The 20088-nt window shown below is 30.9% G+C and overlaps 1 protein-coding gene across 1 annotated transcript; it reads right to left on the reverse strand.

Moving 5' to 3' along the window:
- Nucleotides 1–2003: 2003 nt before the first annotated feature.
- Nucleotides 2004–5419, reverse strand: LOC125370826. Its single transcript, XM_048377686.1, has 2 exons — nt 4749–5419; nt 2004–2044 (listed from the first exon to the last, which is right to left on the reverse strand). The coding sequence occupies exons 1-2, from the start codon at nt 5113–5115 to the stop codon at nt 2004–2006; spliced, it is 408 nt and encodes a 135-aa protein (XP_048233643.1). The 5' UTR covers nt 5116–5419.
- Nucleotides 5420–20088: the final 14669 nt, after the last annotated feature.

Here is a 20088-nt window from a genome sequence, read left to right on the forward strand (position 1 = left end):
GCCAAATGGACTTCTCAATAACACAAAGCAATCTAAACACACAATTCACAACGTCTCATGAATGATGCATTATCTTATTATTACTGAAAGCAAAAAGAATACAAAACCAACCAAACAATCCAACAATATAATACTAAGCCAACATAGTAAAGAAATCCCAATGGATTAATCAATCTAGCTAATCATGTTCATTATCAAAATACACAAGAATTTAATCACAACAATGAGTAAAGGTAGAGAAAACCCGATTACACCCTTGGATGAGAGTAAACAGCCCCAATTCCTCTTGCTCGAATTGAATCGATTCTTGTTCCTCTTGCTTGATTTGAAAACCAATCAACGAACCTCGCCCAATCTTCAATCTTTGAAGGGAATTCGATTGAAACCTTGATCCAAGTATCCTTTTCCCTTGGTTTCAGCTCAGAAAACCCTTAGAGAGAGAAATATTAGGATTTTGGGACGTTCTCCCTCGCTCTCCTTTTTCTTCCTCTCTTTGTTCTTTTAATTAATTTCCCATGTCGCCACCAACACGGCCGTCTTGATGCCCGTGTTCCCAACACGGTCTGGTGTTTATGCCCGTGTTACTCTCTATGGCCGTGCTCCCTAAAAACTTCTTTTTCTTTGATGTTTCATGCACTCAACACGACCATGTTGGTGCCTGTGTTGGGAACACGGCCAGTGTTGAAATCGACATGGCCATGTTCAGCTTCCTCATGCTCGTACTTAACTTGTTTCGGCAGCTTTGACATCCAATTATACTCCAATTCTTCCCTTTATCATTCTTTGACTTCTTTTGAACCTGATGCACACAAACAGACGCATAGGGTGAGTGTTGGGACCAATTCACATCCAAATGTCCATAAAATCAATCTTAAAAATCTCATTTAGATGTGTGTATCTTACGCACATCATCTAACTATTAAAAATTTCGATTTATAATGATTCAGTCACTTTTACTCCAATCAGCTATCATTATCATATTTTTCGTATTTGATAATATAAGTTTGGAGCTTAACAACTCAAAACATCTTGTTTGATAGAAACTCCACCACTTTTAAGAAGAAAGAAAGTTAAAAGGACAACAGCTCGATTTGCCCATAAATTTCTATTAAAGGAGCAAATGTAACACCCCAACTCAAACTTCCCATTGAATAGCAATATATATATATATATATAACTTTATAGACATAATTTACTACTTAGTTACAATATACATTCATACAATTTAAGTGGCATGACATACTTAATATATATAAGAAATATTTATACAGTAGTTTAATTCACACAAGTTTCCAAAATGCCCCAATGCTTTAGATAACTCCTCTGGCCCACCTGATAATATTGACTGATGCAAAAAGAGCAATGCAAAGCTAAGGCTATCTACAACTGCACTAACCTGAAAAAAAAAATTGCTAAGGAATGAGCTAGCGACTCAATAAACATTTAATTTACTAAACTATAGTATATTAGGCTAGAATTATCAAATCTTTATCAATACAGAAAATTATACCAACACTTAACTAACAATCACAAAATCAACCATTTCAGTTATTCTCATAAACATATAATTTCATCTCACTTAATGCAAATAATCTCAAACTCAACCAAGTCAAATAATTCAATTCCACATTATTTATATCAAATTAGGATCGGATGACTCATCCTTACATTTCCTCACATTTTTAAATTTCAAGACCACTTGACAAGACTATCCTTGCCATCTCACATACTCGGGTAGCTATCCGCCTGCCTTTCCGATCACACAATATCCATACAAAAGTCATCAATCCTTAATCACAATCATTTCACTTCACAACACATCACAATCAATTCACTTCACAACACATCACAATCAATTCACTTTATAACAAGCCAATAACATAACTAATATCAACTCAGTCAACCAAGAAATTATCAAGTAATCAAACAGCAGTCCCTACTCAATATACACAAAGTTTAGTCTATTAAATACTTACCAAAAGTTATAGGATAACAAAATAATCCTATTCTTTTTCTCTTACCACTTCCTTGCCTTTGGATGAACCTATTCACATATTCAATACAAATACAATTCAATCACAAGGCATAAATATATATATATATATATATATATATATATATTTACTATCAATAAAATATCACATTTCAACAAAATAACATATATTCTAGATATTAATATGATGCATGAGATGAATGACAACAAATCAACATATTTGTTGATGAAGGCAGCTTGTAGGTACTGACTTAGAAATTACACCAAAACTTATGTACAATTAATAAAAATCTCATATTTTCCAGAATTACACTTCCATTTTCATAGAAACCATAGCAGAAAGAATCACCTCAAAATCATTGGTATAGAAATAGTTATGGCATTTTCTATACAGCTACTCAAATTTCCATCTAAACAGAACAGAAAAAAGTTTCCTATTAAATGACCAATCAAACGAATGAATTTTCTGATGAAACTCTCCAGATATAAAGTAACATTCTAAAGTTTCTATAGACACTAATTTTACTCAATTTGGACTTTTCTAGCTCAAGTTGTGAAACACACAATTAGCAACAAATTTCTGAATCCTAAGCCCGATTTCTGCTTAAAACAGTTTCGGGCAGGCCATATTAAGTTCAATATATCTCACGTTATACTCAACCAAAAATTATGAAATTTTTCAGACATATACTACATATATAAATGAACAACTTTCATGTTTAACTCTCTGCTTGGTTCAGCCTCTAAATGCCTCAAAATGTCAGCACAAAAACCAGGTCACCTGCTGAACTAAAAACAGAGCAGCAGCAAAATCGAACCTCATAAGTTCCTACTCACTCAACAATCTGCAAAACCATTTTACAGAGATATTCTTGAGACATATACCTACAACTTTCATGTTTGAAAATTTTCGAGATAAAGCCTCTAAGGTCACGAAATCATAAGTGAAAAATCTGCCTAGAAATTTCAGCTTCAAGATCACAAGTAAAAGCATGTTTACTCTTGATTAAACAATTCCAAAACACATAATCATCAACAATTTCATATCATTAACCCTAATTTACAGCAAAATCAAGCAATTAAAATTACTCACCTTTGTTTTCCTTGATTAAGAAAGCCCAAATCTTTCAAGCTTAAAAGAAGAATTTGATTTTCACTTACTAAAAGTTTTGTAGAGTTTGATTTGGAAAATCAAAGTTGAAGAAGGAAAGGAGAAAAATGAGAGAGACAAAGAAGAAAAGGAAATTGGAAAGCATACGTAGATAAGAACAAATGAAAGAGGTGGTATATTGGTGTGGAAATAGGCAAATTACAATTTAATCCTCTTTCTTTCTAACTTTTCAATTTAGTCCAAAATCATTACTTTTCAATTAAATCAATATGTAACTAAATAAATTATTTATCTACCACATAATATAATAAAATAGATCATATATAATCATGATGTAAATGACATGTTTAATGACATGCTAATGAATATTAATTATTAATAAAAAGAAATAAATAAATTTGGTTGTGACAATTCCTACCCACTTAAAAAATTTCGTCCTCGAAATTAACTAATCGCCAATAGACATGCCAAATAAGCTCGGGTATTTATCCATCATATGCTTCTCTACTTCCCAAGTTGCTTCCTTAGATGAATGTTGACTCAATTTCACCTTTACCATAGGAATTTCCTTGTTTCTTAATTTTCTAACCTGTCGGTCTAATATCTGAATCGGTTCTTCAACATATGTGAGTTTCTCAGAAACTTCAATTTCTGGTATCTTGATGACATGGCTAGGATCAGATCGATATCGTCAAAGCATAGAAACATGGAAAACATTATGTACTTGAGCTAACTCTAGGGGTAATGCAAGTCTATAGGCTAAAGGACCAACCCGCTCTAAAATCTCATACGGCCCGATATATCGATGACTTAGTTTACCTTGTTTACCAAATCGAAGGATACCCCTCCATGGTGATACTCTCAAGAAAACCTTATCCCCAACTTCATACTCAATTTCCCTTCTGTGTTTATCTGCATAGCTTTTCTGTCTATCTTGTGCGGCCTTGATACACTGCTTCGCAACTTGTATCTTGTCTACTGTTTCTTGAATAATTTCAGGACCTTCCAATTGTCTCAACCCTTCTACATCCCAACATATAGTGCTTCTACATTTTCTCCCATATAATGCCTCGTATGATGGCATACCAATACTAGAATGAAAACTATTATTATAAGCAAATTCCATAAGTGGTACCTGTTCATCCCAATTTCCGCTATACTCTAATGCACAAGCCCGCAACATGTCTTCAAAAGTTTGAATAGTTCTCTCAGATTGCCCATTTGTTTGAGGATGAAAAGCAGTACTGAAATGCAATTTAGTTCCCATTGCCACTTGTAAGCTCTTCCAGAAATGAGATGTAAACCGAGGATCCCTGTCTGAAACAATGGAGATAGGTACACCATGCAACCTAACAATTTCTTTCACATACAAGTTGGCTAGCTTATCCAATGAATCATTCTGTTGAATAGGTAAAAAGTGCGCTGATTTTGTTAACCTAAAGATTCAATGGCACAATGCATTTTCAATGAATCATTCTGTATTCACCATTATTACTCCTCCAGCAGGCATCGAAACACAAATATCATGTCCTAAAGATTCAATGGCACAATGCATTTTCAATGCAAAATCACATGAAATGAATGAACATGTAGATCCGGGGTCAACTAACACATATGCATCATGCCTACAAATAGGAATTATACCAGTTATTATCTCTGGAGAAGTAGTTGCTTCCTGCCTCGTAACAGCATACACTCTTGCCTGCGGTAAGGATTGGTTCGCATCTTCAATATGGACATATGCTGCTATAGCTGCACTTCTACCTCCCCTACCTCTACCACGACTAGTCGTTGTAGGTACTACATTATCCCCAACACTACTTTGTCCTCCTGAATGGTAGGTACTCGATGCTCCTCTACCTACCACACACTCATTGGCATAATGCCCAGGTTTCCCACATCTATAACAAACCTGCACTCTCGGTCCCCAACACTCTCCTGAATGGGTCCTTCCACAAGTGCCACAAACGGGTCTATATCCTCTACCAGTAAACCCAGAATTACCTCGCATGTTCACTGATCCACCACTTCTACCCAAAGTTATACTACTTGGCCCTCTAAACTGATAACTACCCCTTCCTCTAAAACCTCTTCGCTGACCTCCTGATCCTCCCCTAGGTGTAAATGAGGTACCTCTAGAGAAAGATGGAGTAAATGTCCCAATTATCTTCTTTTTCTTTGCTTCTAATATATTTCTTTCTAAGAATAATTCTTCTGCTCTTGTTGCAGCTTCCAATAAAGCAATAAAGGTAGGTGGTTGCACTGCCAACTTTTCACGAATCTCCAATCTCAAACCCCTCTCAAATCTATTTCTCTTCAGTCACTTGCCACTTCCTCCGGTGCATACCTAGATAACCTTGTAAATTGTAATTCATAGTCAAAGAATGACATCTCATTTTGTTTCAATTCAAGGAATTCAAGTTTCTTCCTCTCTTGATATATTGGTGGCATATACTTCATCTTGAACTCCTTTAAGAATTCTTCCCATGTCATTGTCAATGGTTGTGTTTGGCTACCCGGGACTGCCTCCCACCGCTTCTAGCATCCTTAAGAAATAATGAGGTTGCATACCTCACTTTCATTTGGGTTGTCGGTTGGGTATTAAATTGTGTAAACACACCTTTAACAGACTTTAGCCATTCCTCTGCTACAATTGGATCAGTTTGTCCCCTCAAACTCTTTCCCGCCATGCTTTCTTAACTTTCCAAAGTTTGCATCCAATGCAGTGCACGTTTAGTGGAGGTGGTGGTCATTGTTGAGCTAATCTTCTTAACTCTTCAGTATTTGTCGAGCATACCCTTCAGCTTTTCCCTTGACTGCTCATTTTCATGCATCTGTTCTTGTTCAATATGATATGCATGAACTGACGAATGTGAACCTACTGGGCCAGTGGAGTGCTCATCCATGCCTATATCATTAACAAACTTCACAACAATAAATGGTTGTGCATAATTACTATATGCTTGCATGTTATGCTCTTAATCCCCTCTATTCCCATCAATTCAATCACACAAGCATTTAACATATTGGAACATATTAAAAATTCCAACTCACTTTAACATATCACAACACATACACACCTTCATATAACATAACATAAACACAAATATAAGTACTCAAACTTATGTCCCAATGGTCTAATCCCCGCTCTGATACCAAAAACTGTAACACCCCAACTCAAACTTCCCATTGAATAGCAATATATATATATATATATATATATATATATAACTTTATAAACATAACTTACTACTTAGTTACAATATACATTCATACAATTTAAGTGGCATGACATACTTAATATATATAAGAAATATTTATACAGAGTTTAATTTACACAAGTTCCCAAAATGCCCCAATGCTTTAGATAACTCCTCCGGCCCACCCGATAATATTGACCGATGCAAAAGAGCAATGCAATGCCTAAGGCTATCTACAACTGCACTAACTGAAAAAAAAAATTGCTAAGGAATGAGCTAGCGACTCAATAAACATTTAATTTACTAAACTATAGTATATTAGGCTAGAATTATCAAATCTTTATCAATACGGAAAATTATACCAACACTTAACTAACAATCACAAAATCAACCATTTCAGTTTATTCTCATAAACATATAATTTCATCTCACGTAATGCAAATAATCTCAAACTCAACCAAGTCAAATAATTCAATTCCACATTATTTCTATCAAATTAGGATCGGATGACTCATCCTTACATTTCCTCACATTTTTAAATTTCAGTAACCACTTGATAAGACTATCCGCCTACCGGGCCTTGCCATCTCACATACTCGGGTAGCTATCCTCCTACCAGCTTTCCGATCACACAATATCCATACAAAAGTCATCAATCCTTAATCACAATCATTTCACTTCACAACACATCACAATCAATTCACTTCACAACACATCACAATCAATTCACTTTATAACAAGCCAAAACATAACTAATATCAACTCAGTCAACCAAGAAATTATCAAGTAATCAAACAGCAGTCCCTACTCAATATACACAAAGTTTAGTCTATTAAATACTTACCAAAAGTTATAGGATAACAAAGTAATCCTATTCTTTTCTCTTACCACTTTCTTGCCTTTGGATGAACCTATTCACATATTCAATACAAATACAATTCAATCACAAGGCATAAATATATATATATATATATATATATTTACTATCAATAAAATATCACATTTCAACAAAATAACATATATTCTAGATATTAATATGATGCATGAGATGAATGACAACAAATCAACATATTTGTTGATGAAGGCAGCTTGTAGGTACTGACTTAGAAATTACACCAAAACTTATGTACAATTAATAAAAATCTCATATTTTCCAGAATTACACTTCCATTTTCATAGAAACCATAGCAGAAAGAATCACCTCAAAATCATTGGTATAGAAATAGTTATGGCATTTTCTATACAGCTACTCAAATTTCCATCTAAACAGAACAGAAAAAAGTTTCCTATTAAATGACCAATCAAACGAATGAATTTTCTGATGAAACTCTCCAGATATAAAGTTAACATTCTAAAGTTTCTATAGACACTAATTTTACTCAATTTGGACTTTTCTAGCTCAAGTTCTGAAACACACAATTAGCAACAAATTTTTGAATCCTAAGCCCGATTTCTGCTTAAAACAGTTTCGGGCAGGCCATATTAAGTTCAACATATCTCAAGTTATACTCAACCAAAAATTATGACATTTTTCAGACATATACTACATATATAAATGAACAACTTTCATGTTTAACTCTCTGCTTGGTTCAGCCTCTAAATGCCTCAAAATGTCAGCACAAAAACCAGGTCACCTGCTGAACCAAAAACAGAGCAGCAGCAAAATCGAACCTCATAAGTTCCTACTCACTCAACAATCTGCAAAACCATTTTACAGAGATATTCTTGAGACATATACCTACAACTTTCATGTTTGAAAATTTTCGAGATAAAGCCTCTAAGGTCACGAAATCATAAGTGAAAAATCTGCCCAGAAATTTCAGCTTCAAGATCACAAGTAAAAGCATGTTTATTCTTGATTAAACAATTCCAAAACACATAATCATCAACAATTTCATATCATTAACCCTAATTTACAGTAAAATCAAGCAATTAAAATTACTCACCTTTGTTTTCCTTGATTAAGAAAGCCCAAATCTTTCAAGCTTAAAAGAAGAATTTGATTTTCACTTACTAAAAGTTTTGTAGAGTTTGATTTGGAAAATCAAAGTTGAAGAAGGAAAGGAGAAAAATGAGAGAGACAAAGAAGAAAAGGAAATTGGAAAGCATACGTAGATAAGAACAAATGAAAGAGGTGGTATATTGGTGTGGAAATAGGCAAATTACAATTTAATCCTCTTTCTTTCTAACTTTTCAATTTAGTCCAAAATCATTACTTTTCAATTAAATCAATATGTAACTAAATAAATTATTTATCTACCACATAATATAATAAAATAGATCATATATAATCATGATGCAAATGACATGTTTAAGGACATGCTAATGAATATTAATTATTAATAAAAAGAAATAAATAAATTTGGTTGTGACAACAAATGGATTCATAATCACTTCTTTTGTCTCAACACATGTTCCAAATATATAAATTACAGACCATCGCCAATACTGTAGGCTAAATATTATTTGTTTTATAATACGGTATAAAGATATTATCGATATTGTATTTAAAATGAAAGTAAGAAATATGGTGTAATAACAATATAAAAAAATTTAAAATATCTGAAACATGTGGTGTAATAATAAAAGTTGCTCTTCAAAATAGTGTTTGCACCACCAATTACGTAGCAAAAATGGCTTAGAGTTGCAAAGATCTACATCAAAACAAATAATTAGTTGTAAATTAACAATAAAAGATAACAAGAAATTAATATGTTATCTTAAAACTAAAGTTTATAATGATTCTATTGCTACTCATTATCATTTACGACTGTTGATTATATTTTTTCTATAATTTGAAATATAAGCTAATAATTAGAGTATTTAAAGAAAATTTTGACAATAAAAATTATATCTAGACGATTAAAAGAAACAGGTCCAATATATTTTTATTTTAATGAAAATATTTAAAAGAAATTATTTAACTTTTTTTATTGGCGACTCTTCTGAAAATAGCTTTGCTTCAAAATTCTAGGACGACACCATATAGAACAATTTCATTTATAGAAGCCAAATTTGGTGCTGATGACAATTGATCATCTCTTTAATTGGGAGTAATCAATACACCTTTTAACTGTTGGAATTGATACAAGATATAAGGAAAGGCGCAGTAGAAGCAAAAAAAAAAGAATCTTAATTCCCACCAAGGATCTCATTGATGTAAAGTAATCATAACATACAAAACAAATAAAAAAATGGAGAATGGTTGCGAATGGAGATTCAGTTAATCCAAAGGGAGCTTCTTGCTTTATTGATTCTTGATTCTTCAAGGATGATTGATGCACTTTAAACCTACTCAAGTGATCAGCTTTTTTGGTGATTCATGTTGTCCCTTGGAACCAAAAAGGAGGGGTTGAATTAGGTGACCTCAAATTGCAGAAATTAAAAATTTTAGGTAAAAACACAAGAGATTAAAGAAAAGGTAAGGAGAGTAAGGGTTAGAAAAAATGACATAAAGAATTTATAGTGGTTCGGGAATAAACCTTCCTACATCCACTCCTCAAGATCACACTTGAGTGTTTCACTATAATCACTAAGATTACAACATTTGAATTTTATAAGTTTACCCAACAACTTGGTATTTTGAAGGCTCACAATAAACCTCTTCCTCAATGAAACCATTTAAAAAAGCACTTTTCACATCCATTTGAAATAACTTAAAGTTCATGTGATATGCATATGTTAAAAAAAGCATCCTAATAGCTTCTAATCTAGCAACTAAGTAAATGTCTCATCATAATAAATGCCTTCTTCTTAGTTGTAACCTTTTGCACTTTTCACATCCATTTGAAATAACAAGGTTGAGTCCTTTGGGGTTAGCATTGGAAAATTCATTCATGAAAAGATACATTTTTCTTATTTTGCATTTTATATTGATGTGTCTAATTCTCATGCAATAGTGGCAATTGACCTTAGAATTCTTAAAAGAATTTGAATTTCTTCTTAGCCACTTTTGCTCGAGCATTAAACCTTATGTGATTACCTTCACACATGCATGAATAAGGTTTATCAATATTTGTGTTCTTATACATGAATACATACTTTGTTCCTCTTGGCTTAGCCTTTAGAACGTGTGCCTTTCCCTTTCTTTTGAATGGAAAGTCTAGTGTGTGTATTGCTTCTTGAAACTCCATTTGAGTTTCTCTCAAATGTTTGTGGTTGAGTGGCTTTGATAAATATTATTTTATAAGATGAGGATGATGAAGCTCCTTCAAACCTAAGTCTATGTCTCACAAGGGGAGGTATTTGAGATACAACTATTGTGTCAAAAGACTCTTTCCCTTTGTGAAATTTTAAGATTGAGTTCCTAAGCTCTTCAACTTCATTTTCTAAAGGATTGTTCTCTTTAAAAAGTTTTTCTTTTGAAATATCATCCAATGATTTTCTTAAGTCATCAATGGAGGTTTTTAAGAAGGCAATTTCATTCTTTGAAGTTTTAAGGTCTTCCTCCAAGCTAGAACATTTGTTTCTGTAAAAATTTAATTTTGAAAGCATATTTTGTAAAAGCTCATCCTCATAATCCAACAAGTCATCACCAAAAGAATGAGAAGCTGAACAAGGAGAAGAAGAATTGCATGAATAAGAAGTAGAATATACCTCTTGAAATTCGCCATGAAGTAAAGATTGGCCTATTATTCTCTTTCACTTTTATTGTCGGAGGATGAAGATGCATCACTCCAAGTAGCCTTCAAATTCTTTTTCTTCTCCTTGTTTCTCTACTTCCTCTTCAAGTACTTGGGATAATCCAATTTGTCATTGCTTCCCACATTCATAGCAAGTAATTTTCTCCTTCTTATCCTTATTTATTCTTAATTTGGAGGACTTTTTGCTTGTAAAGGGCTTATTGCTTCTAAACCTTTTGGCTTCAAGTATCCTCTTGGCATGTTTGGTGATGAGCGTCACATCATCACTTTCACTTAGAGCTTCTCCTTAATCCTCATCATCACTTGGGACATTAATTGTATCTTGAGTTCTTGTACTAGCCTTGAGAGCTAGGGCTTTCATCTTCCCACAATCCTTATCAACTTCATCCATCATAAGACACATCTCATGAGTTAGAAACTTACCTATAAGAACATCCGCAGGAATCTTCTCTAAGTCTTCATTTACTTCTTCAATGCCAGCAACTCTAGCACCATATTTATCTAAAGAAAGGCTCCTAAGAATTTTTGTTGATGTTCACTAGCACATAGTGCTTTCCAAGCTTTCTCATCTTGTTGATGATGGTGAGAAGTCTATTTGTCATATCAGTGACAGACTCATTAGGCTTCATCTTAAACATCTCATATTTGGTGATGTAAATTTGGATTTTTCTTGATTTTACTTGCTTCATGCCTTCATGATAGTTCTCCAAGGTAGTCCAAATTTGATGAACCATGATGCAATGTTACATTCTCCCACACTCTTCTCTAGAGAGGTAACTCACAAGTATAGCCATTGCGTACTTATTCTTGTGGTTGTGTTTCTTATGGGCATCAACCCATTCTTCTCTAAGAAGGATTCTTTCTTCACTATTTTTTTTATTTCGGTGGGAGCTTTCCATTCCTTCACCACATAGTCCCACACTTCAATGCCATAGGTATGCAAATAGATTTTCATACGAAATTTTCCAAATGCATAGTCGGATCTGTCGAAGAACGGGTTGAGGTGTTGGGCTTCTTCATTGGTTGTCATGATATTTATACTCGCAATTAAGCTTGATGGAAGTCAACTTGCTTTGATACCATTTTTTGTCCCTTAGAGCTAAGAAGGGGAGGGGGGAGGTTGAATTAGTGACCTCAAATTGTGGAAATTAAATATTTTAGGTAAAAACACAAGAGATTAAAGAAAATATAAGGAGAGTAAGGGTTAGAGAAGATGATATAAATGATTTATAGTGGTTCGAGAATAAAACTCCCTACATCCACTTCTCAAGATCATACTTGAGTGTTTCACTATAATCACTAAGATTACAACATTTGGGTTTTATAAGTTTACCCAACAACTTGGTGTTTTCAAGGCTCACACTAAACCTCTTCTTTTAGTGTATCAATCTCTCACTAAGTCCCTTAACCCTTGAGTATTAATGGTTACTCAACTATCAATATGTTTTTATGTTTTTAATACCTAAACTCACACAACAACCCTTTTAAGTTTTAGTTGAATAAAGATTTTCAACTTAATACACTTTACAAAGAAAGAAATTGAGTGTAAAAAGTTGAGAAATAAATTTGTAAGAGTTTTGGTATATTTAAGTCAAACACTTAGTTGTAAAGTCTTTAAAAAGGGTATTTATACATATGCCAACCCTTTGGAGACATTACAATAAGGCCAAAACTCTTAAATTGCAAGATATGATGCTTTTGCAAAAATTGCCTAGAGTCATAGAAAGCGCCCCCGTGCTCTGAAAAGAGGCATTGGAAACTCCAATGGCTCCAGCCACATAGCACTGACAAGGTGGCTGATGTCTCAACGGTTATTGATATCGCATTAATTGCGAAAACCACTCTTGCACTACAATAGCACCCTCGCGCTTGTTTTGATCGCGCCTAGAACCACCTTCGCGCTATCTTCTGCCAATATTTGTCTCAAGACCTAAAAAGTGGCGCTGCTTGGAGCTTTGACACTTTGACTGCCAAGTCTCATGAGGTGATTAACTTGCTGTCAGGTGGACTTTTCAATGTCTTATAAACTTTTAGTCATATGAAAAGTGCCCCCGCACCTTGGAAGCGCCCTCACACTTTAGGCTCTTTTTATAAGACTTGTTCAAGGCTTAAGAATGTTTAGGATAAGCTTGGTTCCTTTGATGCTCTTTCACATAGACACTCAATCGTGATGTTAGTGATAATTAATTTGGCTGTTAAAATTAAAATAGAAATCAATTGCACCTTATATCAACAATCCACATAAGCTTTCAAGTAAATATATCTTAAACAACTTTTAAGAAATAAAGAAGAAATATAGGAGATTGAATGTTAGTTCCAAGCAAGGGTGATGAACCATTTTTTCATAAAAGCATCAGTCATACTGCCCCATGCACCTCTTTTTATATACTATTTTTTTTACTCATGTAAATATTAACTATTTCACTCATTATCATTTAAAAATAAAATAATTTATATATTTTTAAATTTAGCATTATAAACATTTTTAGTGTTAAGAATGACAAAATCCTTTTATTATAGTAAATTCATCTAGAAATAAACTATTTTATAACCTATAAAATTTACTAATTATTTTTATAGTTATAAATAAATAAATTTAATATATCATTACAGAAAATTGAAGATTCATATATATTTTAAAAATATATTAATTTCAATGAAATAATATATATGATAATATTAAAATTGATATTCCTAATAAGGATAATATAATAGGACTAACTCTATTGAATTTTTCTTTCATTAAATATTTCTTTTATTAAAGCTCTTATTTAGCACCGATGTACGTTAAACTTGGACTTATCAATTTTTCTTTCAATCTTTTTTCTTTTTTATTTTTTTCATGTTTTTTATTTGATATATATTTTTATACAATTACTTATTATTATCCTTATAAAATTTGTATATTGTTGACCACAACATACAATTATAATGAAATATATCAATTATCATTAACATTAATTTTAGATAATGATATTACAAGAGTACTAATCTATTTTAAATTTTTTAATTTCATTCTCTTTTTTATATTTTTAGTTATTTCATTAAATATTTAAAGAAATTTTGATTTTTCATAAAGGATAATTAACATGCAAGTTAAGGATTTATTTCAAATTTCTCATATCAGTTATAAATATACGTGCAATTAATTAGTTAATAGATTTAATAGATTCAAATTTTAGTACTAATAAATTTAATAATTATTTAAATTATCCTAATAAATAGAACATCAAATTATTTCTTTATTATAATTAAATTTAACTTCTTTCTCATTTGGATAATATAAATTTTTATCAATTAATAACAATATTTATAATTAAAAATAGCTACTCAAGCTAAGAGATTTATTCAAATAGAGTCAAAAAAAATCTTCAACTTCTCAATTGCAAGTGAAAGAATCTAAGTTTAAGTACATTCTCAATTGCAAAAACTAGTTGCCTATAATATATTATTGGAGCATAATAATAATAAACTATCTATAAAATTGACTCAGTATTTTTCAAAATAGGTACTAATTATACTAAAGCCTAAAGTTATATATATATATATATATATATAATAATCCAGTAAGTCAAAATATTAACAAAATATATCCAAATTGTAATTTTTTTCACTTTCTATCGAATTATTTTTAATTTTCTTGTTGACAATAAGAACTAAAGAAAAATATGCATAAAATCATCGACACATTTTTAAAAAGAAAATTATCAATGATAGAAATCACTTAAAAAATTAAAAGGTGTATATATTCTTATAACAATTTTTCTGACTTATGAAATTTATACCGATTATTTGTATAACTATTAATAAATAAATTTAATATATTGTTAAAGAAAAATCAAGATTCATATATATTGTAAAAGTATTTTAATATAATTAAATAATTATATAATAATAGTAATACTTTATTTTAATAAGGTAGAATATAGCAAACATTTTTAAGTATGAACTTTTCTTTTATTTTCTATCTTTAAGAAATTATAAGATTAAATTTTTTAATTCTATTATTAAATTTAGATTTAGACATCTAAAATATATTTAAGTTATTATCACTGTTTATGATAAGTATAATTAAATGACAACTTACTCATTTATCTTTCAAGAATTTTTAAAATGTAAAGAAATTATTCAAATTATTATAAAATCTTTTATAAATTTTTATGTTTAAATTATATCAATTACTTTGAAATTAGTGTTAATACTTAATTATGAGTTAATAACTTATTATTTTAGATAATATGCATTGCTCATAGCACTGTTAAATAAATAAAACTTAATTGTGATTCTTTTCTTCAAATGTTTTATTTTGTTATTTATCATTACAAGATTAAATAAAAAAAGAATAATTTTTCATGCACGTTTGATGCACGTGAATATTAATAATTAAACTCATTAATGCATTCTTTTATTAGCCTAATTCTAGTCTAGATATTATATATTTAATTATAATTTAAAATCTAATGAAAGATAATATATGTCATAATTTTTCTATATAACTGAAATTCTACTTTAAAAAATTTATATTCCTATGTTCTAAAGAAATATTTCATTAGTAAATTTAATAAAATTATATAAAATTTTAAGTAAAAGATTACAAATTATATCAATATTTCTAAATAATAAATATTCAATAAATAATAAATTGTTTTTAAAACAAATTAAACTTTTGAAAGAAAGATTGAAGATTAGTTAAAAAGGTTCACAATAAATAATTGTTACTAATAATTACCAATAGACTATAGTAATAATTTTAAAAATGTCTTTAAAATTTATTATTATTATTTTTATCATTGTCGTCGTTGTTGTTATTAACCATTATTTTTTTGAATATGTTTATTATAATTAATAGTTCAATGTCACTTTAAAGAAAATGTATTTATACTTATCCAAGACATTTAATAGAGTGATTTGAAAGATTTTATAATATAATTAAATGATCTATTGTCTAATTATATAATAATAATAATAATAATAATAATAATAATAATAAATATTTCAATATTTTTATGCATGTAATATAAGTAAAACCAACAAATAAGAAATCATCTCATTTGTAAGTTTTTCTAGCTAAATATAATTTTAGTTTGTTACATTATAGAATTGACAATAAAATTATAATATGTTAATTATTTCATATTAACTCTTTAATGGTTAATAATGAATTAATTTATTTAACTTTAGTAATATATTAATACATTCTTATCTAATAAGTTAATAATTTTTTCTAACTTAAGGTACGGGGGTTCTTTTGAGTTAAAATTAGTTATAAAATTATTTATACTTTGTGTTTATATTTTATAATTACTTTCGATAATTAGATTTCATATTCATAGAAAAAATTTATGGTTGAAATTAATTATTTAATTTTATTTAAATAACTAGTGTCAGCATTCATTTTCTAGATCCAACTATCGAGGGAATTACAGAAAATCTAATGATGAAATTCGTTATCTTTCTCGAGTCTTAGGAGGTTGAGGACGGTCGAATCTCAGTAAGGTTTGAGAATAATTGAACTGAATTACTTTTTAGAATCAATTTGGACTCAATTGTCAGTAAAAAGTTAAGTTTGAGGGGTGAAATAGCAAATTTTAAAAGTTCAAGGACTAAAATACAAAATTTTCTAAACTTTTTTACTTTTGAAAGTTAATCGACTCTTTGTACAGCTGAATCGGCTCTGCATAGAGCCAATCAGTTGAGCGTAGAGCCGAATCGGCTCTGTGCAGTGCCGACTGAATCTACACAATTGGCTTATGTTATAAATCTGACGTCGTTTTATGTGTAATTTGACTTAAAATTGCCAAAAGGTAATAAAAAGAACATTCTAGAAAGAATTTAATGATAATTAATAGATTTTATTGATATCTATTTAAATTTTTAAAAATTTATTGGATATTGATAATTAAAAATTGATAAAAAAATCATTTTTCTTTAAATTTAAAATCGATAGGAGTCTATATGTTGCTTTAGGGTTTCCTACCTCCATAAATATATCATTAAGTCAAGTTTCTAGGGTGAGAAATTCTTAGTTGGCGTTATTAGCTACTATTATACTGGAAAAAAAACATCCATCTTAGAGGAAAGCTTTTTGGTAACTAGAGAAGTCACTAAAAAAGAACTTAGATTAGGAAAGTTTTTCTTTAGGACACTAGAATGTTTTTTGCCAAAATCTAAACAATACTGGATTCTCATATGATCTTCGATTCAACCACCTCGTCATCTCTAGAGACTCATAAATTAGCAATCTACGATGACAACTTGAGGGTTCCCCCAAATCTAACATCATCAACATATTTTTTTCTTTACTAGTTCTGTCATTTTATAATTTTAGAAACATGATTCGGTTGATTTTTTTGAATATTTTATATTATTTATATAGTTAGCTTTAGTTTTTTTTTTTTTATGAATCAACATATTTTAATATGTTAAATTTTGAATTTGTTAAGATATTCTGTGTAGGATTTTGAATCTGATAACATGAATGTATTAGATTTTGGATCTCATAATTAGAATAATTAGAGTAACATGTTAGATTCATGGCTTTTTTTTTTAATTATTATGTGATTATATCAAATTTCTAGTTTGAATCTAAAATCTACCATGTGATGTTTTCTTATTTTCTATTAGTTTATTCTTTTTTATGTTTGTATAATTTAATATGTTTTAGTCTATTTAATTCGTTTTTATGCCTTTTATTTCATTTATTTTGAGTTTTTAATTGGTTTTTGCCTTTTGTATGTGTGAAATCAGTTCTTGGGCGAGGGAGGATCGAGAAATTGTAGAGCCGACCGTAATCAAGTCCTAGAGCTGATCGACTATATGACCTAGAATAACTGTCTTTACACCATTTCATGCCTTAGTTTCAGATTTTATGTATTTCAATATATTTTGTACCTTATAACTTATTTTTATGTATTTTTCTTTCAATTTCTTAGTTGTAGGAGGATTATAATAATTAGATTTGATTTTCTACACTTTAACTTATGTATTATTTTCTTATGGATGCCAAATACTTGTTGTGTGAATGTTTAATTAAAATTGGACACATAGGCTTAAGTTTAAAATTTGGACCTTAACATAAAAAAAATAGTTCATTAGGTTAAAGAATGGTAAAATGAGCCTAAATTAAAATCCATATAGACTTAGTGGGTTTTACCATATTTTAATTAATTAAATGGGTTACACTAGAATAAGAATAATCTAATTGGGCCTTAGCATAAAAAGTAATCCATTTAGGATTAAAGGCTAGAACTAAAATGCATAATTTATAATTGGGCTAGACTAAGTGGCCTTATGTATGTATTAGATAGTTAAGTAGGCTGATTAAATAAATGTTGGACTTAAATTAAATGGAATAGACTTAGGAGGACCTCACATGCTGTGATGAATGCTTGTGGAAATATAACTATCGCATTTATAGGAAATATAACTCGTTAATCAATAAAATTAAAGACAAAGATACATAAATAAGGAAGTTGGCTTCCGGATCTAACTCTGAATATGGTTTGTTATAAAATTGAGAAACACCACTGAATTAAAAAAAGTGTCCGGAAGAATTATCTGGGTGGTGACTCTTATCTTCGCGCTAGTCTTTATGATCAGTTAGCATGTTCCTATTAGGTTAAAAGGCCTTATAGTGTCGTAGTCGCTAGAGACACTTGGGTGTGCGCTCGAAACCATTGCCCATAGTGACAACTTCGTTAGAGATAAGAGAAGTTGATTCTAGTATATCTTTATCTATAATTTTATTATTTAACAAGTGATTCTTAAATCATTTGCATGGTTACTATTAGTCCCAATAGTCCTGATGACGTTGATTAGTAGTTTTTTAGTTCCACTCGTACTTTAAAATTACGACACTAGCTAACCATTACTCATAAATAATGAATGCATTTTCTTCATCGCATGGACCTTGATTGGGGAGACGAGCCAAAGAATGACACTTTTTACCTGTGAAAGCCTTTATCCTTATCCAAGACTCAGCTCGTGGTAATGACAATAGCAATCTCCCTTAGGAATCCAGTTTGCTTACTGTTTGAGATGTTTTTTTTATAAGTACTTAAGCCTATATAGTGTAAAGCTTTGGCCTAAAAATATGTGGAATCAGGCCTTTGGCCCAAAAAATATGAAAGCTTTATACTTATATTGAAAAACATTACCTTGTTTGCTTTAAATCTACTTTGAAAGCTTATGGCATACATGTCAAGTCTACTATCCCCTATTGATAGAAAGCCCAGACCCAAACTCCTATGGAAGAAAGACTCACCATGAATAGTGTGCAGGAGTAATAAGGTTGGAAGGATATTTTGTATAGTAACGTGTAAAATATCCTGTGTTTGCTAACCCTTTTTCTTTGTCCTTGTGCATTATACGAGTATCATGTATACCATACATTGCATGCATTACACTAACACCATTTTTTTACCCATATAGTCTCCTTTTTGGGTTGGAAGAGACAAGATAGTGGAAGGCTGGAGAGGGTTCCCATTTCACCGAAAATCAAAACTATGCTAAAGTATCTCAAAAGAACAAGGCGTCAAGCTACTACGATCAAAATTAAAGCTACATCTGAAATGACCAATGAGGGAGCTAATGAGCAAGATGTTGAGATCCTCAAGAATATTGTCATAGATGATCTCAAGATTATGATCCAAGAGGAGCTCCAACAACTTTTGGCTAGGATGGCTGCAAATCAAACCTCGCTTGTCACCCCAATTGCACTAGTAGCTCCTACAGTAGTTGATCCTCCTGTTGTTGTTGACCTCGCTGTAATTGCCATTGAAACTGCTACTCTTACTGCTACCACTGCTAATGCTAATGCCGAAGACCCTGCTAGAAGAGGAATGTTTCAAAATTTCTAGGATTTTGATGAGTTCATGTTGGACCAGGCCAAAAAAGGACTACCCTTGCCACTAATAAAGCTGTGAGTGGCTTGAGCGCTAGGCTTGACAAGATGCAAGACATGCTGGAAATCAAAGGGTTGGACCTGACCTATGATCTTAAAAAAATGGTTTTGATGGGTGGAGAAAAGCTGCTTGCAAAATTCAGAACGCTTGAGATGAACAAGTTCAATGGGACTGATGATCTGAAAGTTCATCTGAAGCAGTATGTCACCATTATGAGAACTACTCAATCGAGTAAGAC

The sequence above is a fragment of the Ricinus communis genome, chromosome 8 (assembly GCF_019578655.1).
Source record: "Ricinus communis isolate WT05 ecotype wild-type chromosome 8, ASM1957865v1, whole genome shotgun sequence".
Classification (NCBI taxonomy): domain Eukaryota; kingdom Viridiplantae; phylum Streptophyta; class Magnoliopsida; order Malpighiales; family Euphorbiaceae; genus Ricinus; species Ricinus communis.

What these genes read in the sequence shown, in the direction of transcription:
- LOC125370826 (XM_048377686.1), bottom strand. Translation starts at nt 5,115, where the DNA reads ATGCGAGGTAATTCTGGGTTTACTGGTAGAGGATATAGACCCGTTTGT. An exon ending in TTCTCCAGAGATAATAACTG is followed by an intron (nt 2,045 to 4,748) that starts GTATAATTCCTA and finishes ATATGTGAATAG; the next exon opens with GTTCATCCAAAGGCAAGGAA.